We start from the raw sequence: 21,777 nt of genomic DNA, 5'->3' as shown, positions 1-21,777 counted from the left end.
TTCACATTTGACTACAGTAACACCTTTAGTAAAATCACTAAATTTAGAAAGCCTTCAGGACAGAAGGCTCAAAAGTAAAGTAGCAATCATACATAAAACACTGAACCATAATCTTCAAATACAAAAACAAAATTTAATAAAATACTCTGAAAGACACAAAGATAAAGGCACATTCCTCGTCCCATATGCTAGGACAAATTTGTACAAATACTCCTTCTTCCCTAGTGCTATTAGAGCATGGAATGTGTTGCCTGAGCTAGCCAGGAAAACCAGTGACTTGGCAGAATTTAAGTCATTGGTTAATATGCATGACTAAATGCATGACGCGTAGGACGTAATCATCTTCTTTTTTGAAGTAACGTCTGTATTATATAAGATAAGATAAGATTTTGAAGACCTGAAAAAGAAGTCATTGGTCTAAACAAAAATAATTGAAAGCAAAAGATCTAATGAAACAAAGACTGGCTGTAAGTCCTTGATCTATGCAAATATGGGAAACCAACTTGGCTACTAGTACCACAAAGTGCATTAACAGTTTTTTTTTTCTTAGGTTCAAAATAAAAGCTATTGAAGTTATATGTAAGAAAAAGATCAAAGTCCCCCACATCTGAAAGCTGAGTTTGATTTGTCTACTGTTGACATACAGATGCAGCAATAAAAAGTGGACAGACTTGCCAAGGTTTATCTAGTTCAGTTGCAACGTTGACTTGAGAGATAGGCTGAGTGTTATAAACCGTAATAGGAGATTCACTCCTAATTTTTAGTGTTTTCTCAATATTGACATTGGAGTGTTTGAAATCAATACAGGTGACTCAAGTTGTTGTTTTTTTTTAAATCAGTTTTTAAATCACGTTTTTTTTTGGTTCGGCCTACAGGAAGAAGTCTTACCCAGAGGTCAAGTTTCTAACCTACAAGGATAGGAAAAGAATATTGGTTAGTGCTGTTGTCCTAATTTTTGACTCTTGTGTCTGTTTTATTTGCATTTTCATTTCTAACCATCCAAATCAATAAATATCGCAGTCTTTGCACAATCTTTCTTGTCACCTTCTTAAGCTCCGCCTCCTCCTCCACCCACATCAAGGTTGATTCATTTCGAATCGTGCCAAGAGATTCAATAAATTTAAGTTTTTATTTAATAGTAATTATTTTAGTTAGTCTTCAAAAAGTCAGCTGATCTCAGCTTTTGAATAGGAAACAAAAAAAAACATAACAAAACAATAACAAACAAACAAAAACAAAAAATCATTATAAGGTTATAATGATTTTTTTTGTACATAAAATTTTTTTAGAATAAATATGCGAGGTGTCGATCATCTTCAATCTGTGGGAAGGGACAATGAATGACATCAATGGATATTGAAGCCAAAAACAATTTATGCAAGATGGAGTTAACCTTTTCTCCAACCAATTCTATTTCTGTGTAGACTTAATACCAATTAATATTTAACCTCATAACGAGGTTGGTTACAAAACATAAAAGTATTCCTTAATTCTCTCTCTCCGTAATTATTTTCCAAGTTCCGATGGAATTATTCATTTTGCTCCTTTATGTTTCACTACCCTGTTATGATTAAACTTTAATAATTTTTTTGTTTTTTATCAGGAAATGTTATATATAAGGTATATAATATAAAGGGTAAATAGTAATTTCTCTCTTTATATAAAAAAGTAAAGTTCCCTTTTTTAAGCCTTGTTGTCTATATGGCAGATGATGTAAAGGTCATCTGTTTCTTTGGCCAACGGTACACAAGCAGGGTGTCATGAGGACTGCACAACGACCAGCCCTCTTTACTTTTCCACAAATAATGTCAGGTACCCATAGAGAAGGGGAGAAATTAAATATCCAGTCGTCTCTTTATATAACACAAATTAAAGTTTAGTAAACCAAAAATTAATTTCATTTCATGGGGTCAAATCAACGTTGGTATCATCAGTTAGGAGTGAAAGAGTTAACTTTACAGACATTTGTGTGTGCGTGTGTGCGCTCTGATTGCTAGACTCTTATATCATTTCTTTCTAAAGAAGCTTAAAAAATGTTTTGTAGTGTAAAACTGAGTTGTTTATTTTCTGCATGTGTCCAACGTGTCAGAAGGTCATGTCCAGTGTGTGTGTTTCATGTCTTGTATAGTACTTCATCAGTGTTATGTGAGACGTGCTGGTTTCATTCACTGTTTACTGTAGTCTAATTTTGTCGAATAAAGCCATGTTATTGGTATACTAGTATTGGTTGTTCCATTACATGTCTCTATTGGGCGTTAGGGACTTGCTGTAATACAACTTTTTGATCTTTTTCATACATTTGGCCAATGCTACTAGATCTAGGTCCTAAAGATATATAACAAAATTATATTTCACATGTGGAAATGTAGTCCAGATAAACATATCATATATATATATATATATGATTAAACAAAAACTCCTGTAAACATGCTGTAGTCACAGACAGACTTGATTTTTTTTGGAACAAATATCATGTCTAAAAATTAGGAATCAAAACATCCCATGCTAAAGCTTCAATGAATTTGTTTTGTATAGTATGTTTCTATTTTACCTAGATTTTATTTTTCATCATCATCAAAGTCTTAGTGCTGCTTTGATCTCCCCTATCTGGTTGGTGGAAAAAAAAACTGGCCCTTTTTGTTGTTGTTGTTAGTTTTATTTCCTGTGTAATACAGGTAGAGAAGAACGCTCTAATTGATTGGTCTGGGTCAGGTGTGTGGGGGACTGAATAGAAACATGTGCAATCACAGGAGAACAAGTTGGTACATTGGTTGAATCATGGCTGCAGGCTCTAGCCTCCAAAATAAAATAGTTATAAAATCTCGTTTTTTTTTTTTTTTTTTACTAATCAGACATTTAAATATAGTTAGTGAGGTACAGCAGATAGGGCATCTTGATGTTATTTTTTTATTTTTTGGACACTACTTCTGAAATGAAGCCCAAACCTATTTCAGGGGATGGCATTAGGTAGGGTTCGAACCCAGAATCATTATGTTGACAGTGTAGCGCATACCACATGACCAGGTAGCCAGCAAGTAATTATATTCATAATAGTAACATGTTTAGTGACAATTATTAAAAGGCTTGACATGACCCTAATTCTGACCTCAACCCTTGATCCTTGAATTGGGATTAGTGACACATATTTTTTTTTTAAATTTTGACCCTCCCAGATTCAGTATTTTGTTTAATGTTGAAGCTATGACACAACAAAAGTAAGAGGGTTTTTTTTGTTTTGTTTTTTCAAAGTAGGTGTACTTGATGTTTTGGCATTAATATTAATATTATCATAAAATCAAGGCCTACTGTTTAAAGATTCAATCCAGTTCCTTAGTCCGTTGGGACACCACTCATGATCTCTCAACGGTCTGTCTTTATTCCTTTTCGTATTTTGCAAGGATTAGAGTCATTAACATCTTCGATGCTGTCTTCTCATTTCTACTTACGGCTGCCTCTATTTTAGATTTTCTTTCGTCTGTTACAAATCTCAAAGCGCCATTAGCCTACATTGTGGTTGTCACACTTTTCAAATATTATCTGTGGGAAGCGTGATCGAGAGACTAAGTGTGTTTGAACTTAGCTTGGCTTGGCTACCTATGAAGAGGGCTTGAGGTTCGACACCCAACTCGAGCAGAGTTGTGTTTACTTACCGCCTAAAGGCAGCACGGTAAAACCCTTCTCCTAGATACCCCCTTCCCCCCACTGGTCCACAACTGAGATTGGACCAAAGCGCTCTGAGCATGCTATAAGCATGAAAGTAGCGCCATATAAAAGTCATAATTTAATTTAATTTAATTTTTATCTCTGTTGTTTCTTTTTTTTTGTGACTTGACAGATTACAGGTGGGGCTGGCTTTGTTGGGTCCCATCTGGTAGACAGGCTGATGATGCAGGGCCATGAGGTGACAGTGGTGGACAACTTCTTCACAGGACGCAAGCGGAATGTGGAGCACTGGATTGGCCACGAGAACTTTGAGCTGCTCCATCACGACATTGTGAACCCATTGTATATTGAAGGTATGTATTGAGTTTGGGTTTAAGAAAGTCATTTTTTACTGTTTGATTGTGTACTTTGTGGAGTTGGAGTGGTTAAGCACTCAGCTTCCGAACCCGGGGTCCTGGGTTTGAATCTCGGTGAAGACTAGCATTTTTATTTTTGGGATTTTTAGGGCGCCCCTGAGTCCACCTAACTCTAATGGGTACCTGACTTTAATTGGAGGAAAGTAAAGGCAGTTGGTCGTTGTGCTGGCCACATGACACCCTGCTCGTTAACCGTTGGCCACAGAAATCAATGACCTTAACATTATCCGCCCTATAGATTGCAAGGTCTGAAAGGGAAACGTTATGCTAAATAATAAGAGTTGCCTTGTCTTAGATCCTATATTACCATTTTTAGAAGACCTTGCACTTACTGGATGGATGTCGTAGTAATGGCTTGCTCAATGTTTTCTGTGGTGTATGCGTCAAGGTCCTAAGAGAAGTGTAAGCAGGAAGTCCCTTCTTAAGTTTTGAGTTTCTTATTAGTAAATTAACCATCATCATCATCTTTCCTTTGCGTTCCTTGTGGATCACAGGACCTCAGTAAAAACCTTCCACTCTCCACGGTCTCTTGCTAGTTTTGTAATGGCTTCCCTGCTCTTTCCGGTCCTCTCTGCTTCATCTTGTAAATGAATGAAAGGGAAATAATACTTTTTTTTTTAAAAGTAATTCATTTCTGGTAGAAGTAAATTATTGAACTTTTGGTTTGAAAAGATATGTGTATATAGTAATCAAAGCTTATATCAACTCACTCTGTCTATCTACTGTATGTCTGTGTGTACATGCTATATATTTTTCCCACACCCATTCTTGGATCAACTTGAAACTCCGAACATTATTCATTGGTATAGACACGACATAAATCAATTTTGAAAAAGTAATAAATTAATCAATTAATTAGTTGTAATGAATTATTTTGTTTGAAACCAACAAGGGAAACTAATCCTTCAGTATTCACAGATATGGCTAAATTTTTTGGGGTAAGCCCCCTTAAAATGCTTTTTTTTTCCCCTCTGATCAAGTTTATACTTTTAACAATTATATATTGTACCTAACAAAAACAACCAATTAGTGGATTAATTATCGATAATTAATTATTTTGTTTGATATCTAATAAGGGAAATAACTTGTAAATTAATAATAGGTATAGGGCGGGTTTCTTCCCCTTTAGTTAAGGGGAGGTATCCCTGAAAATCTTATTTTTCTTATTTCTGAAGCTAGGCCTTTGAAATTTGTTATGGTAACATATAATGATATTCTAAAATAAATAATGCTAAAAAAAAAGTTGTGTGAATGATGGTTGCCATGGTAACGGCGGCCATATTGTTTATTGTATACAAATTAAAACTCTGAATTTTGTAAAAACTATTGATCAAAATTACATGAAATTGAATTTAAAGATAAGAGAAAAGGATCCTCTAAATTGGTACAACGTCAGAATTAAAGATTTAAGTATGGTTTTTTTTTTACAAATTTTTGAATTTTTAGTTATATTTTAGGCATAAAAAACAGGATAAATATTAATTAAAATTACTTTTAAAAAAAAAGTAAATAAAAGTTTGAAAAAAACTCATTGTACGAGTAAAGTAAATGATGTCCTTAAGAAGTGTTTCAAATTTCATCGAAATCTATCAAGTAGTTTAGGAGAAATTCCTAGTAAGGCATAATGATATGTGCAAAAAGTAACATTTTGAGAAAAATGAGTTTAAAGTATAGATTTGAAAACTTAGAAAAAAGTATTAAAAAGTTTCACAAAAATTCATTATACAAGTAAGGTATATCATGTCTAGAACAAGTGTTTCAAATTTCATTAAAATCAAACAATTAGTTTAGGAGAAATCATGTGTACAGCTAAATGACCTACGTGAAATTTATATTTGTTGATTTCTGAAAAAAGAAGAAAAAGCAGAAAAAAAAACAGCTAAAACTGTCCTGCTTCATAAGTAGGTCCCTCTGCATCTCTTAACTCAAGTTCCCTTCGAGCTTTTGCATCTTTCCTCATCTGGAGTCGTCTCATGACCACTTTACTTTTTTTATACGCCGACCCACTTAATCGTTGATTCTGTCGACTCAAACCAAGACGATGGGCATGAAACGTGTTTTTGCAGAACAGAATATTTTTCATTATTTTTGAAGCAGCAAATCCAAAGTTAAAGTCATAAATAGAGGATATCACTGAAAATGTTACCTTGTTCCAAGAAGAAAATTTCTTTTTATCACAAGTACTCCAAATCTTGGAATGCAAAGACTCGTTGGCGTTTTGGGTAGCACCTAGCAAACAACGTTGTAAGAGGGCTGGCTCGGAGAGGCGTTTATATATTGGTTTTAAGTGGTCAGCTAGTAGCTTATAATTTAGAGGAGTGCAGAGAAGCTTGCTATGTGGACCAGGAGTCTCATTTTTAGCAACAGCAGCATTGTAGAAGCACCACGAGCCAGATCCAGTTGGACACAATTGATGTTTCGGTGATTTGTCAGTTGACAAGCAATGATAAAGAGATGCCATTATAGCTTTCTGCATATCAGAAACATTTTTGTGCTTTCTAATGGCTCTAGAATAATAAAGTGTTAACTTTTTTATAGTGTTTTGAGTTAGTTTACCATGCCCTTTGCCTCCAAGAGAAGTACCTTTTTTGCTACAATCAGCAACTAAATTTCGAAGTGCAGATCCCATCCTTTTACCAACATGGTTGACACATTCTTCTTTTACTATGGGAATGTCACCATAAGGTTTAAGTTCAGTTACTCTTTTGAAAGATTTAGCATCTCCATCAGATAACATTGATGTGTAGCGAAGCTTAAATTTTGTAACTGACCTCAGCCATAATACCTCTGCGGCATGTGTTTCCATCATAGCTGATGAACCTGTAAATATAAAGAAAATCAAACAGTTTAGAAACTTGTTAATATTATTTAGTGAATCTACAAAAAAAAGCAAAGCTAATAAAAATTTAGCGAAGAGAATTTAAAAACTATACACAAAGACTTGATAGAAGTGTAAATTATATTTAATAGACCCTCACCTGTGTAGTTGATTTCACAAAAAGGCTTGTGTGTTTCAAACCATTCTGAATACTGTGATGGGGATTTTTCTTTAATCTTTCTGCCAGTGGTTTGACAGACCAAACAAAATGTTGAAACTATGTGGAAATCCAAAACATATCCTGTTAACACATCAACAACACATCCAATTCCAATATGTGAAGTGTGTCCTCTGGTTAGCCAAGAGCCATCATATGAGACATCAATATCAATGATATCTTCTTCGTTTATAGAAACTCCACTTTCCTCCGCATGCTTTCGACGAATAAGGTCAACAGTTTTAAGTTCTAGGGCCTGTCGGATATCATCACCTTTATTGTAAATTAGTTTAGTAATATTTAGAAAGTTTTTTTTACACATTCCAGGTATGTCTAAATGTTCACACAGTTTGTTAAATGTGTAGGAACCTAATCCACATAAGATTGATGATAGAACTGCAGAATTGTTAACAGAATATCTTTTATTTTCTTTAGAATAACCTGATGTATGGTTGCTACTTACAACTGTCCTGCATGTTTCACAGTTAATGCTAAGTTTAACAGACAGGCCTTTGCGACATTTTTCATCAGAATTTAATTTTAATGAAGACTTATTGCAGCCAGGACAAAGTAAAGGCTGTATAAGGGCCTGAAGTTGGTCAAATTCAACTATTGTTCTGTTAGTGTGTGGAGTGGTGGATATTAAATTATCAACATCTAATTTGGGAATGTCAATAATTTTACTTTTACTCCTGGTATTGAGATCTAAATGAAGTTTACTAGACTTAGATCTAGATGCCAATGCCTCACTTTTATTGGCTTCAGTAGACACATTCTCAATTTCAACTGCTGCCGTAATATTATGTCCAGAAGATGAATCAGATCTAGATCTAGTAGGGCTAGGTGTTGATGAAGATATAGATCTAGAACTTGTTGTGGAAGTACTAGATTTATCTAGATCGACTAGAGTCTTAGATTTACCAGTAACTCTTTCTAGATCTAATTTGCGACTCATTCGAGCTTGCTTCAATTGAGCTAGCCTTTTGTTGAGTCTAGCCATTTATAAAAAACAAGGTGAAGCAGATCTAGAATATTTGATGAATAAAACAAGAAATATATATACTGTAACTGTTGAATAAATAAGAAAATGCACACATGAACAGAAAAGAAAGTCAACGTGTAGACTTCGCCATTGAAATAAAGTCTATTATCGATAGTCGGAAATAACAAAAGTAGTTACGGGGATTCCGACCACGGGGGCAAAATCAACCAATGGCGTTTCTTTATTTATTAGCAAGGCTAAAAATAATCTAATTTGCTTCAAAAGTTGACCGAAGATTTCCGATCATTACCGAAATTGAATGAAACATAGAGCGAAAACGAGGCGTCTTTATAAAACTAGAGATCGTGAGGAAAAAAACCATACCAAACATCGATAGTCAAACAATGATTTGCTTATAATAGAGATGGCGTAACCAAGGGCCATTTTTGTACTTTTCAAGAAATTTTATAAAAATTTTGTCTCATATGCCTTACAAAAACAACATAAAACATGTTTTAGACACAGATTTAAGCAATAAAAATGATTGTAATGTAATGAAAAATGGTTGATCTACTTAATTATGTTATTAGTTAAAAATCGATATCCTAGACCTAAAACTCGATTTTCTCTAGGGATACCTCCCCTTAAGCTTTGTTTTTTAGCGGCCCCCGAAAGGGGAAAAGACGCTATTAGTTTTGTGCGAAATGTCTGTCCATCTGTCCGTCTGTACGTCCGTCCCGTTTAGATCTCGTAAACTAGAAGAGATATTGAAAATCCGACTTCACAATATTTTAGACCATTCAAAGTTCTGATGCAACGGCTACTTTTTTTTTCCTGAAAGCGAAAATTCTAATTTTTAAAATTAATTATGCAAGCAGTTTTTTATAAGAAAAAGCTAATTAGTATGCATTAAATGTTAGACCTAATTTAAGACGAATAGTAATCTTATAAACATCATTTTCGTGAACAGTTTTTCTGTATAGCAGATTTTTTTTTTTTTTTTTTTTTTTGATTTTTTTTTTAAAAGATTCGAATATGAGATTGAGCCTTTTAAAAACAATTAACTTATTTAGTTCGAACCGAGGGTCCCGGGTTCAAATCCTGGTGAAGACTGGGATTTTCAACTTCTGAGTCTACCCAGCTCTAATGGGTACCTGACATTAGTTGGGGAAAAGCAAAAGCCGTTGGTCGTTGTGCTGGCTACATGACACCCTCGTTAACCGTAGGCCACAAAAACAGATGAACTTTACATCATCTGCCCTATAGACCACAAACTAGTTAGGCCAGGTTCACATCTAACTTTACATTCACTTTCACGTATCCTTTGATCTGCAGGATGGTTGGGGCACTACACAAGATCTTTTAACCTTCTTTCTCCATTCTTATCTCTCTTATCTTTGATATAATTTAATTCGGATTTTCTTTCTGAAAATATTGAAGCCTACCTGGGTGGACCACTGGTCGTGCGGTTTGCGCGCTGGACTGTCGTTTGGATTTATCGACGATTGAAGGTTCAAACCCTGCCTGCTCCCATCCCCCGTCGTCCTGCGGGAGGTTTGGACTAGGAAGTAAACTACTTCAACTCTGAAGGATTATCTGAATTATGTAAAACATTGTACCTCGGGGGCCGATTTTGAGTTTGTGTTTCCACACAAACTGTCTTTTGTAACCTTGTTTTTTTTAAAAAGGATTTTTTCATATTTTTCTTGTTTTGTTTCGTAAAGAAGAATTTAATTATTTCTTCACATAACAAGGATCCCTTGGCTTACCAGGTCACAGGGTCATCAGATTTAACCTTTGACTATATCAAAGTGTCCTTATAACAGTCAAAAATCTAAGCTCCGACCCACAATATGGGTAAAAAAAGCATGCCAGGAAAGCACATGGATAGATATATGAACTGAAGTTCCTTCCCTCAAAAGAGTTGCACTGATGAAGTGGAGTTTTCTAGTTTGTGTAGTGTATCCTATTGATAGTGAGGACTTTTCCTATATTATTTTAAGGGATCTTGATGGACTATAACTAATGATTGAATGGTGATGATAACTAATGATTGAATGGTGATAATAACTAATTATTGAATGATGATACAATCCACACAAAAGAAAAAAAAATAAATGGAAAGATCAAGTTCTTTCAATTAGCTGTCTTATCTGAACCAAAGCTAATTGAAAAATCTTTGTTTAAACAGAACAGCACACAATTAATCTTCCTATAGTTTTACATAATAATAATAATAATAAACAAAGAAAATATGGGAATCTAAGCTTAGAGATTAAGCTTCTATGAAAATTATCCAAAATAACAATATACCCCATTGTTATATCAACTGAGGGAATAATAACTGACCTCACACATACCTTCTGGGTCTTTAACATTCCTAGGAACATCGTCATTGCCCGTCAGAGGGCGGTACTGCTGCAGACCTGCCACATCACCAGAAAATTCCTCAGTGGAAACTGTTAAAGGGATTACGATGAATTTGTTTCTCTTTAGCGAAACTTGACTTGAATGACTACTCGTTTGTTTCTGACATAATAATAATAACAATATCTTTATTATCTATAAGGAAATTTGTCTTACAATTTGTGCATTGCGTCAAACAAAACATTATATTTATAGAAAACCAAAATATCTATCTATTTCAATTCCGCACATGAAATCTTCAAAAAAGTCGTGAAAATTTTTTTTGTTATATGATGGTGCATTTCTGAATAAAAATAAATACAAAAGCTGTTTTATTTTGATGAGTTTTTATTCAGAATGGCCTGTCAAGTCACCTACCTATATGTCTTGACATGAAGGCTTTCCTTTGAATGTCATCTCATTTCTTTGTCTGCTAGCATGAAACAGATTTGTTAACTAAAACAAAATAAACATTCTTGAGAGCCAAAAAGTATTTGTTATTCAAAGACATGATAACACAATCATGTTGACAGGTTTATTTTGAGAAACACTTCAAGTGAACCCCCCCCCCCCCCCCCCCAGCACCAGTAATGATCACATGGGGTGTTTTTTCCCTTTCATTTAAATTTTTTTATCAAGATTATTTTTTTACTTAGCATTTGACATTTGGGAGTTGCAGTGGCTGAGTGGTAAAAACGCTTGGCTTCTGAAGGTCCCGGTTTCAAATCCTGGTGAAGACAGATTTTTTATTTTGGGATCTTTTGGGCGCCCCTGAGTCCACCCGGCTCTGATGGGCACCTGACATTAGTTGGGTAAAAGTAAAGGTGGTTGGTCATTGTGCTGGCCACATGACACCTCTCGTTAACCATGGGCCACACAAACACATCACCTTTTACATCATCTGCCTTATAGATTGCAAAGTCTGAAAGGGGAGATTCCCTTTTTTTTTTCTTACATTTTTTGACATTTGATTTTATATTAAATTTTTCATTTATAGTTATAATTCTAGAAACAATTCTAGTTTTTTTTTTTATACTTTTTTTTTTTAAATTTAGTTTAGTTGCTACAATATTTTTTAAATGTTCTTTTTTTTTAAATTTCATTTTTCAATACATGCTTCTGTGTCTAAACTGAAACTTGGATATGTAAAAAAAAAATGGCGCCGTTCGCTGTATAACATTTCTTTATCTATTACAGTTGATCAGATCTATCACTTAGCTTCTCCTGCGTCACCCCCCAACTACATGTATAATCCAATCAAAACTCTCAAGACAAACACTCTGGGAACCATCAACATGTTAGGTAAGTTATGGGGCACCTACGTTTAGTCTTTAATCAGTGTCACTAGCCTTGGCCTTATAATCTGATCCAATTGGTTATTTATTGAATCAAAGGATAACTACTCAATCTGGTTAATTCTGTCAATAGATATAGTAATGAAAAAAACAACTCTTTACCTTAGGGAATTGATGGTATCATTATTCCTTTTATTATTATCATTTATTAATGTAAAAAAAATTTTAAGTTACTTTTGTACAGCCTGTGCTGTGCTCAGTAGGCCATAGTCCAATTTCTTTTGTGGACGTCAGAAGGGGGGTATCTGGTAGAATTTTTAGCTGCTCACTGTAGCATCTGGCCACCAATTATAACTGTCTAGATACTCCTGAATTAGTCTGCTTCTTGTGTGATGTAAATACCTCTTCTGGTACTATCATAATGTTCTTTTCTTAATTAAATACTTTCACACACGCACTAGATTTGCTGGTGCGTAAGTGTACTAATGTATTGAGCTCTCCGACCACAACATGTAGAATCACTAATAGACTCGAGATCAGCAGACATGTTTTTTTATTACATAAAATAATATATAATCTACAATAGATATTGCCAACTTCAGTCATCATAAATTATACGTCCTGTTTCATATTAATCCAATGAAATATACACTGCATACACAATCAATACTACTTTTAATAGTTATACACTATTACAGAGGAAAATACATAACGCTCCTTTCTCCACAGGAGTCCAAGATCAACTGAGGTGCAAAAGGGCACGAGATAGTTACATGATTACTAAATCACTACTAAAATACTTTGTGTCACAGTCTCAATAATTTCTTCGTGCAAAAGGGCACGAGATAGTTACATGATTACTAAATCACTACTAAAACACTTTGTGTCACAGTCTCAATAATTTCTTCGTGCAAAAGGGCACGAGATAGTTACATGATTACTAAATCACTACTAAAACACTTTGTGTCACAATGGTTCTAAAACCAGTGTGTGACACTCAGCAAACACAACTCAAGTAGTCAAACTGGAGCCTGCCTTGATAGGTAGCTGAGCGGTCGTCCCGCTTTGCCTCCTATCAATTTTAGTTTTACAAGCTTAATGATGTGAAGAACAGAGTGATGAAAGCTTAGCAGACCCTGTGGACGTCGTCTGAAGAACATCTACAATGAGGAAATAAGAAAATATGAAATTTAAAAAAGCAACATATCAAAGAATAAAAAACAGGGGGGGCAGTTTGGAAATGCTCCTGCATTCCTGGAATTAAAAAAAAATATTTTTTTAAGAGGCTAAGCGCACAGCCTTTTTCCCCCCAACATGTTGAATGTTAAGTTACACTATTGATGTTATTTAAAAAAAAATAATTGTCTTCTTATTAATGCCATTATTCTGAAACTTGGCTACCTGAAATGTATTGTAGAATCATTTTCTGATATATTCTGTTTAACCTTTGCAGGTTTGGCGAAACGAGTCAGGGCTCGACTTTTGCTGGCTTCAACATCTGAAGTGTATGGAGGTATTTAACAACTTTTCATTGTTTACAGTTTTTTGAGGATATGGCATTTTAGATGAATGTAACAAATTCAATACAATCACTTGAGACTTAAATGTGCTTATAGTTTGAGACAATATGTTCTTTTAGTTTAAGACATAAATGTGCTTATAGTTGTAAGACATAAATGTGCTTATAGTTTAAGACATAAATGTGCTTATAGTTGTAAGACATAAATGTGCTTATAGTTTAAGACATAAATGTGCTTATAGTTTAAGACATAAATGTGCTTATAGTTTAAGACATAAATGTGCTTCAAGTTTGTGACTAATGTTTATAGTTTATTATAGTTTAACTCTTTCATCATGTTTTCTAAAATCTTGAAAAGCATTTTAAATATTTTGTGTGTGTGTTCATACTAAAGGGAAACTTGAATATGAAATGTAATTTTTACAAAAATTAAATTGTTGAACTTTATATACCGTTACTCGAATGCTAGAGAAAATTTTATTTTAGTCCTTTGTGTTGGAAGTTAAAATAGTATGTCCGCCTTCTGTATATATGAACCTTAGTGCTGCTTGTAAGCCAGTCCTAGTATATATGAACCTTAGTGCTGTTAGTAAGCCAGTCCTAGTATATATGAACCTTAGTGCTGCTAGTAAGCCAGTCCTAGTATATATGAACCTTAGTGCTGCTAGTAAGCCAGTCCTAGTATATATGAACCTTAGTGCTGCTAGTAAGCCAGTCCTAGTATATATGAACCTTAGTGCTGCTAGTAAGCCAGTCCTAGTATATATGACCCTTAGTGCTGCTAGTAAGCCAGTCCTAGTATATATGAACCTTAGTGCTGCTAGTAAGCCAGTCCTAGTATATATGAACCTTAGTGCTGCTAGTAAGCCAGTCCTAGTATGTATGAACCTTAGTGCTGCTAGTAAGCCAGTCCTAGTATATATGAACCTTAGTGCTGCTAGTAAGCCAGTCCTAGTATATATGAACCTTAGTGCTGCTAGTAAGCCAGTCCTAGTATATATGAACCTTAGTGCTGCTAGTAAGCCAGTCCTAGTATATATGACCCTTAGTGCTGCTAGTAAGCCAGTCCTAGTATATATGAACCTTAGTGCTGCTAGTAAGCCAGTCCTAGTATATATGAACCTTAGTGCTGCTAGTAAGCCAGTCCCAGTATATATGACCCTTAGTGCTGCTAGTAAGCCAGTCCTAGTATATATGAACCTTAGTGCTGCTATTTTATCTTTTTTAAGTGTTTTTTTTTTTAAATTACTTTTGTTTAGCATCTTTCATTCTATACCATATCAGTGCACTATGGTGCAATCTTTTTTTTGTGTGTGGATCACGCTTAGGATGTAATCATCTTCTTTTTTTTTTTGAAGTAATGTCTGTATTTTTTAAGATAAGATCTGTTTGGGAAAATATGTGGGAGATTTCTATTCTGTCTTTAGGCCCAGCAAACTCAACTTGGTATTTGAACTCCAGCCCTCAAGCACTTCAGGCATACATTTTTGATAGACTTTTTATCTTTTATTTTTTTTTATCTATCTAGTTTTGTCCCTAACTTGCAGGGATTGTTTCTTTAGACTTAATTTGGTGTGGCTAGTCTATTACCTTACGCCCTTACTCTCCCCTTCTACAGTAAACCTTGTTTGTGACCCCTTGTACTGGTTTGCTGTTATGAAGAAATGTCCCTTGTCTTTGTTCACACACATAAAATCAATGGCCCATTAAAGAAGTCATTAACTTTTATCTAGTCAACACAGGGCTTAGCGCTTGAGGTAGAACAGCGTACGTGTACGCTAAATGGTTAATTGTGTACAAACACATATGCTAGCTAACATCAGTATACTCTAGAAATATGCACAGTGTAATAAACTATATGTTGTAAACAAGGCAACCAAGAGAGAGAACTAGTACTGACCAGGGTACACGTCTGCATAATCATTGTATTTTCTATACAACTCTTATAAACAACTCTTTAATAATATAGTCTCCAAAAGTGAATAATTGACCCTGTTAGATTTGATAGAAAAGATGAGATGAATAACTGCCAGCTAGAACATTAGTAGATTGGTGGGAATGCTGATGTTTTATTAGGTTGCAGAGATTTATTCACCTTTGCTGGCCTTTTTATGCACCAGTTTACTTAACTAGCTAATAGAGCTGGCCTTTTTATGCACCAGTTTACTTAACTAGCTAATAAGGCTGGCCTTTTTATGCACCAGTTTACTTAACTAGCTAATAAGGCTGTCCTCTCTATGTTGAGGCAGAAAGTCCAACATCTTCACCGTCTCTTTGGCTCCAGATATCTGCTTGAAGCTAGTTGACCAAATTGCAATTGAGCTATTGGCACCCTTCTACAGATTTGTGATGCATTGCATTTGATGCTATAATTGTAGTCAAACTGAATTTTCATTTGACTGGATCAATAAAAAGTATCTTATCTTATATTTACATCTATTGATGGGCCAGAATTGGTAGACTCTGAAACACCTATGAGGTCTATGTTGAGTTAGCTGGGTATAAGTGTATGGTCTATAAACTGCAATTTTGATGCAGCCATTGTTTTTAGTATCTAAATGCCATGGACTCTTGACTCTCCAAAAGGCATTAAAGGAGACACACAAACCATCCAGAATAACTATGTGGTATGCACCATAGAACAAACCACAGCAAGATTGACTATATCCTGTTTCCTCTGAGGTTTAAATCTAGTATCAACAAAGCTAAAACCAGACATTTTCCCCGGGGCTGACGTAGGCAGTGATTATGATGTGTCAAGGCATTTAAAAATTCCTAGACCCAACCATTGTTGAATTTTTTGAGGCTACTGGGGGAGGGAAACCTGCAGCTCTCAACCTTATACACCTTATGTTGGGCTGTAGTGGAAGTAGGGTCTGCCTAAGGTGGATCTCATGGATACACAAGTCATCCTCTGAGATCCTAGGGAAAAAGCAAAGGAAAATTAAGCCATGGGTCACAAATGACATTCTTGATAAATAGCATTGAACAATCGTAGTTACCAACTTTGAGTTGTCTGTTTTCTCTGTTCTCCTATTGGATCTCTTCTCAATTGTTTCATTGAATTATTTATATAGAGGGATAAAAGCATCATTACAAAGCTTCTATCAACTCACTCTGTCTGTCTGGTAAAACTTTTGTGCATATTATTTCTCCAACACCCAGTCTCCAATCAAGCTGAAATTTTGTACAATTATTTCTTTTACCTGACAACCCAATCAATTTTAAAAAATTAGAAATTAGTTAATTAACTATTGGTATCTCGAACTAGGGAAAGAAATAGTATTTGACTGATGTGGTGGCTTAAGCTGAATTAGTCCCCTTTATAGGTCGCCACTTTAAAGTTTGTAGCTAACAATACATAACTATAAAACCTTCTATTTACATTAGCACTTGGCTAGCAAAGTGGTACAGTGTCAGCTTGGGGAGGTTTAAGCACTGAGTTCGAATTCAGGTCGTTCCTCTTTTTTTTTTGAAATTTTATTTTAGAAAAGCATTTATAAAAACAATCACCCAGATTTATTATTATTAGTCTAGATTTATTTCAAATTTGATTACATGACTGATTCAAACTAGGTTTAAATCTTGATTAACTTTTAGAATTTTGTCCTCATGAGCTTAGAATTTTACCCTGACATTGTTTGACTTTAAAAGCTTATATTTTGTTGTTGTTTTTTTTTGCTTGGCTTATAATAAACTCATTAAACTTGAAAGTCTCATGGGATTACTAGAACTAGGTTTGGTTTGGGTTTGACTAGGTTAAATCTGTGTTAGACTAGGTTTAGTCTGGGTTTGTCTTTTTCTGGTAATGTATATGTATCTATTGCTCACCCCAGATCCTGAGCTCCATCCACAGAATGAGGATTACTGGGGTCATGTGAACCCCATTGGACCCAGAGCATGCTACGATGAAGGCAAGCGAGTAGCAGAAACCATGTGCTATGCTTATGAAAAACAAGTAAGTCAAACTCTAGTCCATATTCAAGTTAGTCCAATTCTGTTTTTTTTCAATAAGTCAATTTCTAGTTCATACTCAAGTGTCCAATTCTGTTTTTTTCACTAAGTAAGATAAATTCTAGTCCATATTCAATTTAGTCCAATTCTGTTTTTTTCAATAAGTCAATTTCTAGTTCATATTCAAGTGTCCAATTCTGTTTTTTTCAATATGTAAGATAAATTCTAGTCTATATTCAAGTTTGTCCAATGCTGTTTTTTTCAATAAGTCAATTTCTAGTTCATATTCAAGTTAGTCCAATTCTGTTTTTTTCAATAATCAAGTAAATTTCTTGTTCATATTCAAGTTAGTCCAATTCTGTTTTTTTCAACAAGTCAATTTCTAGTTCATATTCAAGTTAGTCCAATTCTGTTTTTTTCAATAAGTCAATTTCTAGTTCATATTCAAGTTAGTCCAATTCTGTTTTTTTCAATAATCAAGTCAAATTCTAGTCTATATTCAAGTTAGTCCAATTCTGTCTTATGTAAGATAAATTCTAGTCCATATTCAAGTTAGTCAGTTAGTCTGATGCTGTTTTTTTTCAATATGTAAGTTAAATTCTAGTTCATATTCAAGTTAGTCCAATTCTAGTCCAAATGTTAATAAATTAAATTGTAGCCCATGTTCAAGTAATTTCAAAATTGTAATCAATATGTAAGCAAGTTAAATTCTAGTCCATATTTGGTGAAGTCCTATTCTATTCAAAATGTTACAGTGTAAGTCCAATTGTAATCAAAATGTAAGCAAGTCAAATTTTAGTCCATAGGCTATTTTTCATTTTCTAAGTCAATCTCTAATCAATATTCAGTCAATCTCATTGGCTGGCTTCTCTACCACCAAAGCAAATGCCACCTTTACAGGTGGCCAGGAATGTCTCACAAGAAAAGGGCTCCACACTCACATGAAAAAGTGTTCAAGATGAAAAATAGTCATTCTACAATTTGAGTAGGGCAACAACAATTAAACAAAATAATTTTTACTTAAATTTAGGGTGCCCCTGAGTCCACAGTGCCTTAATGTGGGTACCTGACTTAAGTTGGGGAAAGTTAACGCGGTTGGTTGTTGTGCTGGCCACGACAACCTACCTGTTAACTGTTGGCCACAGAAACAGTTGACCTTAACATCATCTGCCCTATAGTTTGCAAGGTATGAAAGGGGAACTTTACTTTTGGATAACTCACAAACACCGACCTATGTACTTGCTGACAATGCCTATATTTTATTTAAAATTTTGTTCTGGACTCTCTCTGCTAGGAGAATGTTGAAGTCAGAGTTGCAAGAATCTTCAACACGTTCGGTCCCAGGATGCACATGAACGATGGGAGAGTCGTCAGCAATTTTATACTTCAGGCTCTACAGAATGAGTCAATTACTGTAAGTAGCCGACACTGTAGCTGTTGCTCTATTATTTTAGAAATAGTAAATCAGTATCTGTTTGTTTTCTCCTTGTTGACTGCTTGAGAAATGTTTTTCTATTATCAGGTTGAAAATATGTACATGTTTACATTAACCTTATGAAGATCAATTGATTAATTTTCAAATAAATTAATGGTTTTTCAAAATTTATCTGAAAACTGTAGGTGACATGATGTTTTCTTTTTTGTTTTCTTTTTTGTTTCCTTCTGCTATTCCGGACATCAAACTCTATTTAAAAAAGGGCTTGAGTTGTTCATGTTCTCTCTTGCAAAAGCCCTGGACAGAAATTATGCTGTTCTGCGAAGTGCATGTATGTCACTGGTCATATAAAAAGTCCTCTATTTGAATTGGTTTGTATTTTTCAAGTGAGACAGTTGTACATAGGGTCAAGGGTCATGGTGGCTGAGTGGTAAAGCACTTGGCTTCTGAGCCGAAGGGTCTCCAGTTTGAATCTCACTGAAAAAGCGACTTTGAGCTTTGTGATTTTTAGGATGCCTTTCGAGTCCATCCAAACTGACATGAACGGTTAGAGAGTGCCGACCGCGTAGCACCTCGTTAACCTTTGGCCATAGAAACGAATGAGCTTAACAACTTCGCAAGGCCTGGATGGGAACCTACACAGGGTTTGTTGATAGAGGGTTATTTTGAGGACCAAGATTTGACAGAGCTGTCAATAGAGGGTTATTTTGAGGACCAAGATTTGACAGAGCTGTCAATAGAGGGTTATTTTGAGGACCAAGATTTGACAGAGCTGTCAATAGAGGGTTATTTTGAGGACCAAGATTTGACAGAGCTGTCAATAGAGGGTTATTTTGAGGACCAAGATTTGACAGAGCTGTCAATAGAGGGTTATTTTGAGGACCAAGATTTGACAGAGCTGTTAATAGAGGGTTATTTTGAGGACCAAGATTTGACAGAGCTATCAATAGAGGGTTATTTTGAGGACCAAGATTTGACAGAGTTGTTGGATAAAGTAGAAAGATATGAAGGACATGGTCGGCATTCTCAGGTGGCACAAGTATTGATTTATGGCCTTTGTTTTTAATGATTCTATATGGTCTGAACTGACATAGAAGAGAGCACCTGATTGCAGGTGGCTTCAGAACGAGACAGCTGGAGGTTACTTACAAAGGCTGCGGGATAGACATTTAAGACCAAAAGAGCATCCGCTGCCGAGGATAGATGAATATGGCGAAAAGAATAATCTTAATTGACCACACTGGCAGGAAATACTGCATTCCTCGATATTCTTCAGACTTGAAGATGAGCCTTATTATTATTATTGTCTAAAAAATTGTATGTTTTATGTCTGCTAACTTTTATGTTCTCTGACCTCTGACCTAGGTTTATGGTGAAGGGGAGCAGACTAGATCGTTCCAGTATGTCAGTGACCTGGTTGACGGACTGATGGCGCTAATGAACTCCAACTACTCGCAGCCAGTTAACCTTGGTAACCCTGAGGAGCATACCATCATTGAGTTTGCAAGGATCATTCTCTCCCTTGTCGGTAGGTTGGATAGCTTGGTACCCTTTCCTCATTTTAAGTTATCCTTAAAGTGTATTGCACACTGTTCATTTGTCAGAAGAAAGTCTCCACCTCTGTTTTATAATCTTTTCATAATAAGAATTTATAATAATAGAAAAGCATTGTCTTTCAGTGTGAAGATCAACGAAGAGTGTAACGTTTAATTGGCTATAGAGGTCCAGCTCTGACCTACATATTTTTTTTTACATCTTACTCTGATGTGTCTCTGTCTTTTTTAATATCGCTGGATTACAGTTTCCATTTTTTCCTCTTTTATTATTATTATCGAGCACCGGCGGAAAATGGTTATGCTTGCCCTGGATGTGGTAAAGTATCTAGGTCATAGCCACGGGAAATTCTGCATTCCTCATTAATCTTTGGACTTGAAGGCCATCATTATTATTTAAAATAATGACCCACATCTCCCTATTCATTCCAAATTTTTGTTTCAAAATCTTTCAAATGACTCCTTTTCCCCAGTGATAAGGGAAGTACTGTTTTGGGTGAGAAACTTGAATAAAGTTTTAGTTGAAGTTTGAAATGAGTTGTCGAGACAATTGACTGGAACTTTTATTTTTGCACTTTTTTTCGCTTCTCTGTACAGGTGGTGACAGCAAAATCATCAAAAAGACAGCAATGGAGGACGACCCCCAGAGGAGAAAACCGGACATTGGCAGAGCTATGAAGTACCTGGGATGGCATCCAAAGGTAAGACCATCTAAACTATGCGGTGGGTGGGTAAAATGGGGGGGGGGGGTCCTTAAGTAGAAGTGCTAGTCATTGTGGTACCACCTGTTTTGGAAGTTCTGATCTCCGTCTCGACAGGTCTGGGAAACCAAATATTCTTGACCTGTATGGTAACATGTATGCACTACACAAAGAGCAAGGTTTCTGTCCAGGGCTTTTGCAAGAGAGGATTTGAGCCTCTCAAGCCCTCACTCCAATGCAATTTGATGATGATGTTGTTCTTTCTAACTTAAAGATTATTACATCCTAGCCCAAACCTCCCGCTGGATGGTGGGGTATGCTAGTAGGCAGGGTTTGAAATCAGGGCCATTGAGATGGCAGTCCAAAGCTTATACCACATGACCAGGCAGCCTGACCTCTTCATAAGGACATCACATTTCGCGTTCATCTCAGCCTGTTGTAATGCTTGTTTTTTTTGTTTGTTTTTTTTAACTCGATTTTCACATTCTTCCACACAAATTAAAATTATAGACATTATGGATCCAAGATGGGTCTGAATGGTAGGATGTTCTGAACTTATCCATTCTCTGCAGGTTTTCTTATTTCTACTTTATTTTAATGGCCATGCTAATTGCAGTCAGCTTGGACTTGTTGGGACAATGCCTTAGCTCTTCTGACTCTTAACACACAAAGAATAGGAGATTTCACTTGTATACTTCAGCCCAAAGCTTCTCTTGAAACTTGGAAAGAAAATCATATATGTCTGGCTCTTCTCTCATGTGGGAATGGGGAAAAATGAGGCTGTGGGCATAAGCAAAGGATTACCATACATAATAACT

At 35.3% G+C, this 21,777-nt stretch overlaps 2 protein-coding genes across 6 annotated transcripts in view; one reads left to right on the top strand and one right to left on the bottom strand.

Moving 5' to 3' along the window:
* Window positions 1-21,777, top strand: part of LOC106078452 (UDP-glucuronic acid decarboxylase 1-like) — a 60,988-nt gene that overhangs the window by 37,145 nt on the left and 2,066 nt on the right. For all 5 annotated transcript variants that reach the window (XM_056011985.1, XM_056011989.1, XM_056011987.1 and 2 more), the window contains 8 exons: window positions 876-933; window positions 3,836-4,016; window positions 11,700-11,804; window positions 13,251-13,310; window positions 17,153-17,274; window positions 18,565-18,684; window positions 20,071-20,233; window positions 20,856-20,959. In XM_056011985.1, coding sequence (XP_055867960.1) covers window positions 876-933; window positions 3,836-4,016; window positions 11,700-11,804; window positions 13,251-13,310; window positions 17,153-17,274; window positions 18,565-18,684; window positions 20,071-20,233; window positions 20,856-20,959 — 913 coding nt within the window. The remainder of the gene's footprint in view (window positions 1-875; window positions 934-3,835; window positions 4,017-11,699; window positions 11,805-13,250; window positions 13,311-17,152; window positions 17,275-18,564; window positions 18,685-20,070; window positions 20,234-20,855; window positions 20,960-21,777) is intronic.
* On the bottom strand, window positions 5,215-8,576 carry LOC129923057 (uncharacterized). Its single transcript, XM_056011984.1, has 2 exons — window positions 7,058-8,576; window positions 5,215-6,899 (listed from the first exon to the last, which is right to left on the bottom strand). The coding sequence occupies exons 1-2, from the start codon at window positions 8,112-8,114 to the stop codon at window positions 5,959-5,961; spliced, it is 1,998 nt and encodes a 665-aa protein (XP_055867959.1). The 5' UTR covers window positions 8,115-8,576; the 3' UTR covers window positions 5,215-5,958.

The sequence above is a fragment of the Biomphalaria glabrata genome, chromosome 15 (assembly GCF_947242115.1).
Source record: "Biomphalaria glabrata chromosome 15, xgBioGlab47.1, whole genome shotgun sequence".
NCBI classification, from domain to species: domain Eukaryota; kingdom Metazoa; phylum Mollusca; class Gastropoda; family Planorbidae; genus Biomphalaria; species Biomphalaria glabrata.
Note: the sequence above shows the minus strand (reverse complement) of the source record. Positions and strands in the feature narration are given on the sequence as shown.

Bases quoted from the DNA above. Each gene is read 5' to 3' on its own strand.
- LOC129923057 (XM_056011984.1), bottom strand. From the start codon at position 8,114: ATGGCTAGACTCAACAAAAGGCTAGCTCAATTGAAGCAAGCTCGAATG. The intron at 6,900-7,057 runs GTGAGGGTCTAT...TTATATTTACAG, and splicing joins TTGTGAAATCAACTACACAG to GTTCATCAGCTATGATGGAA.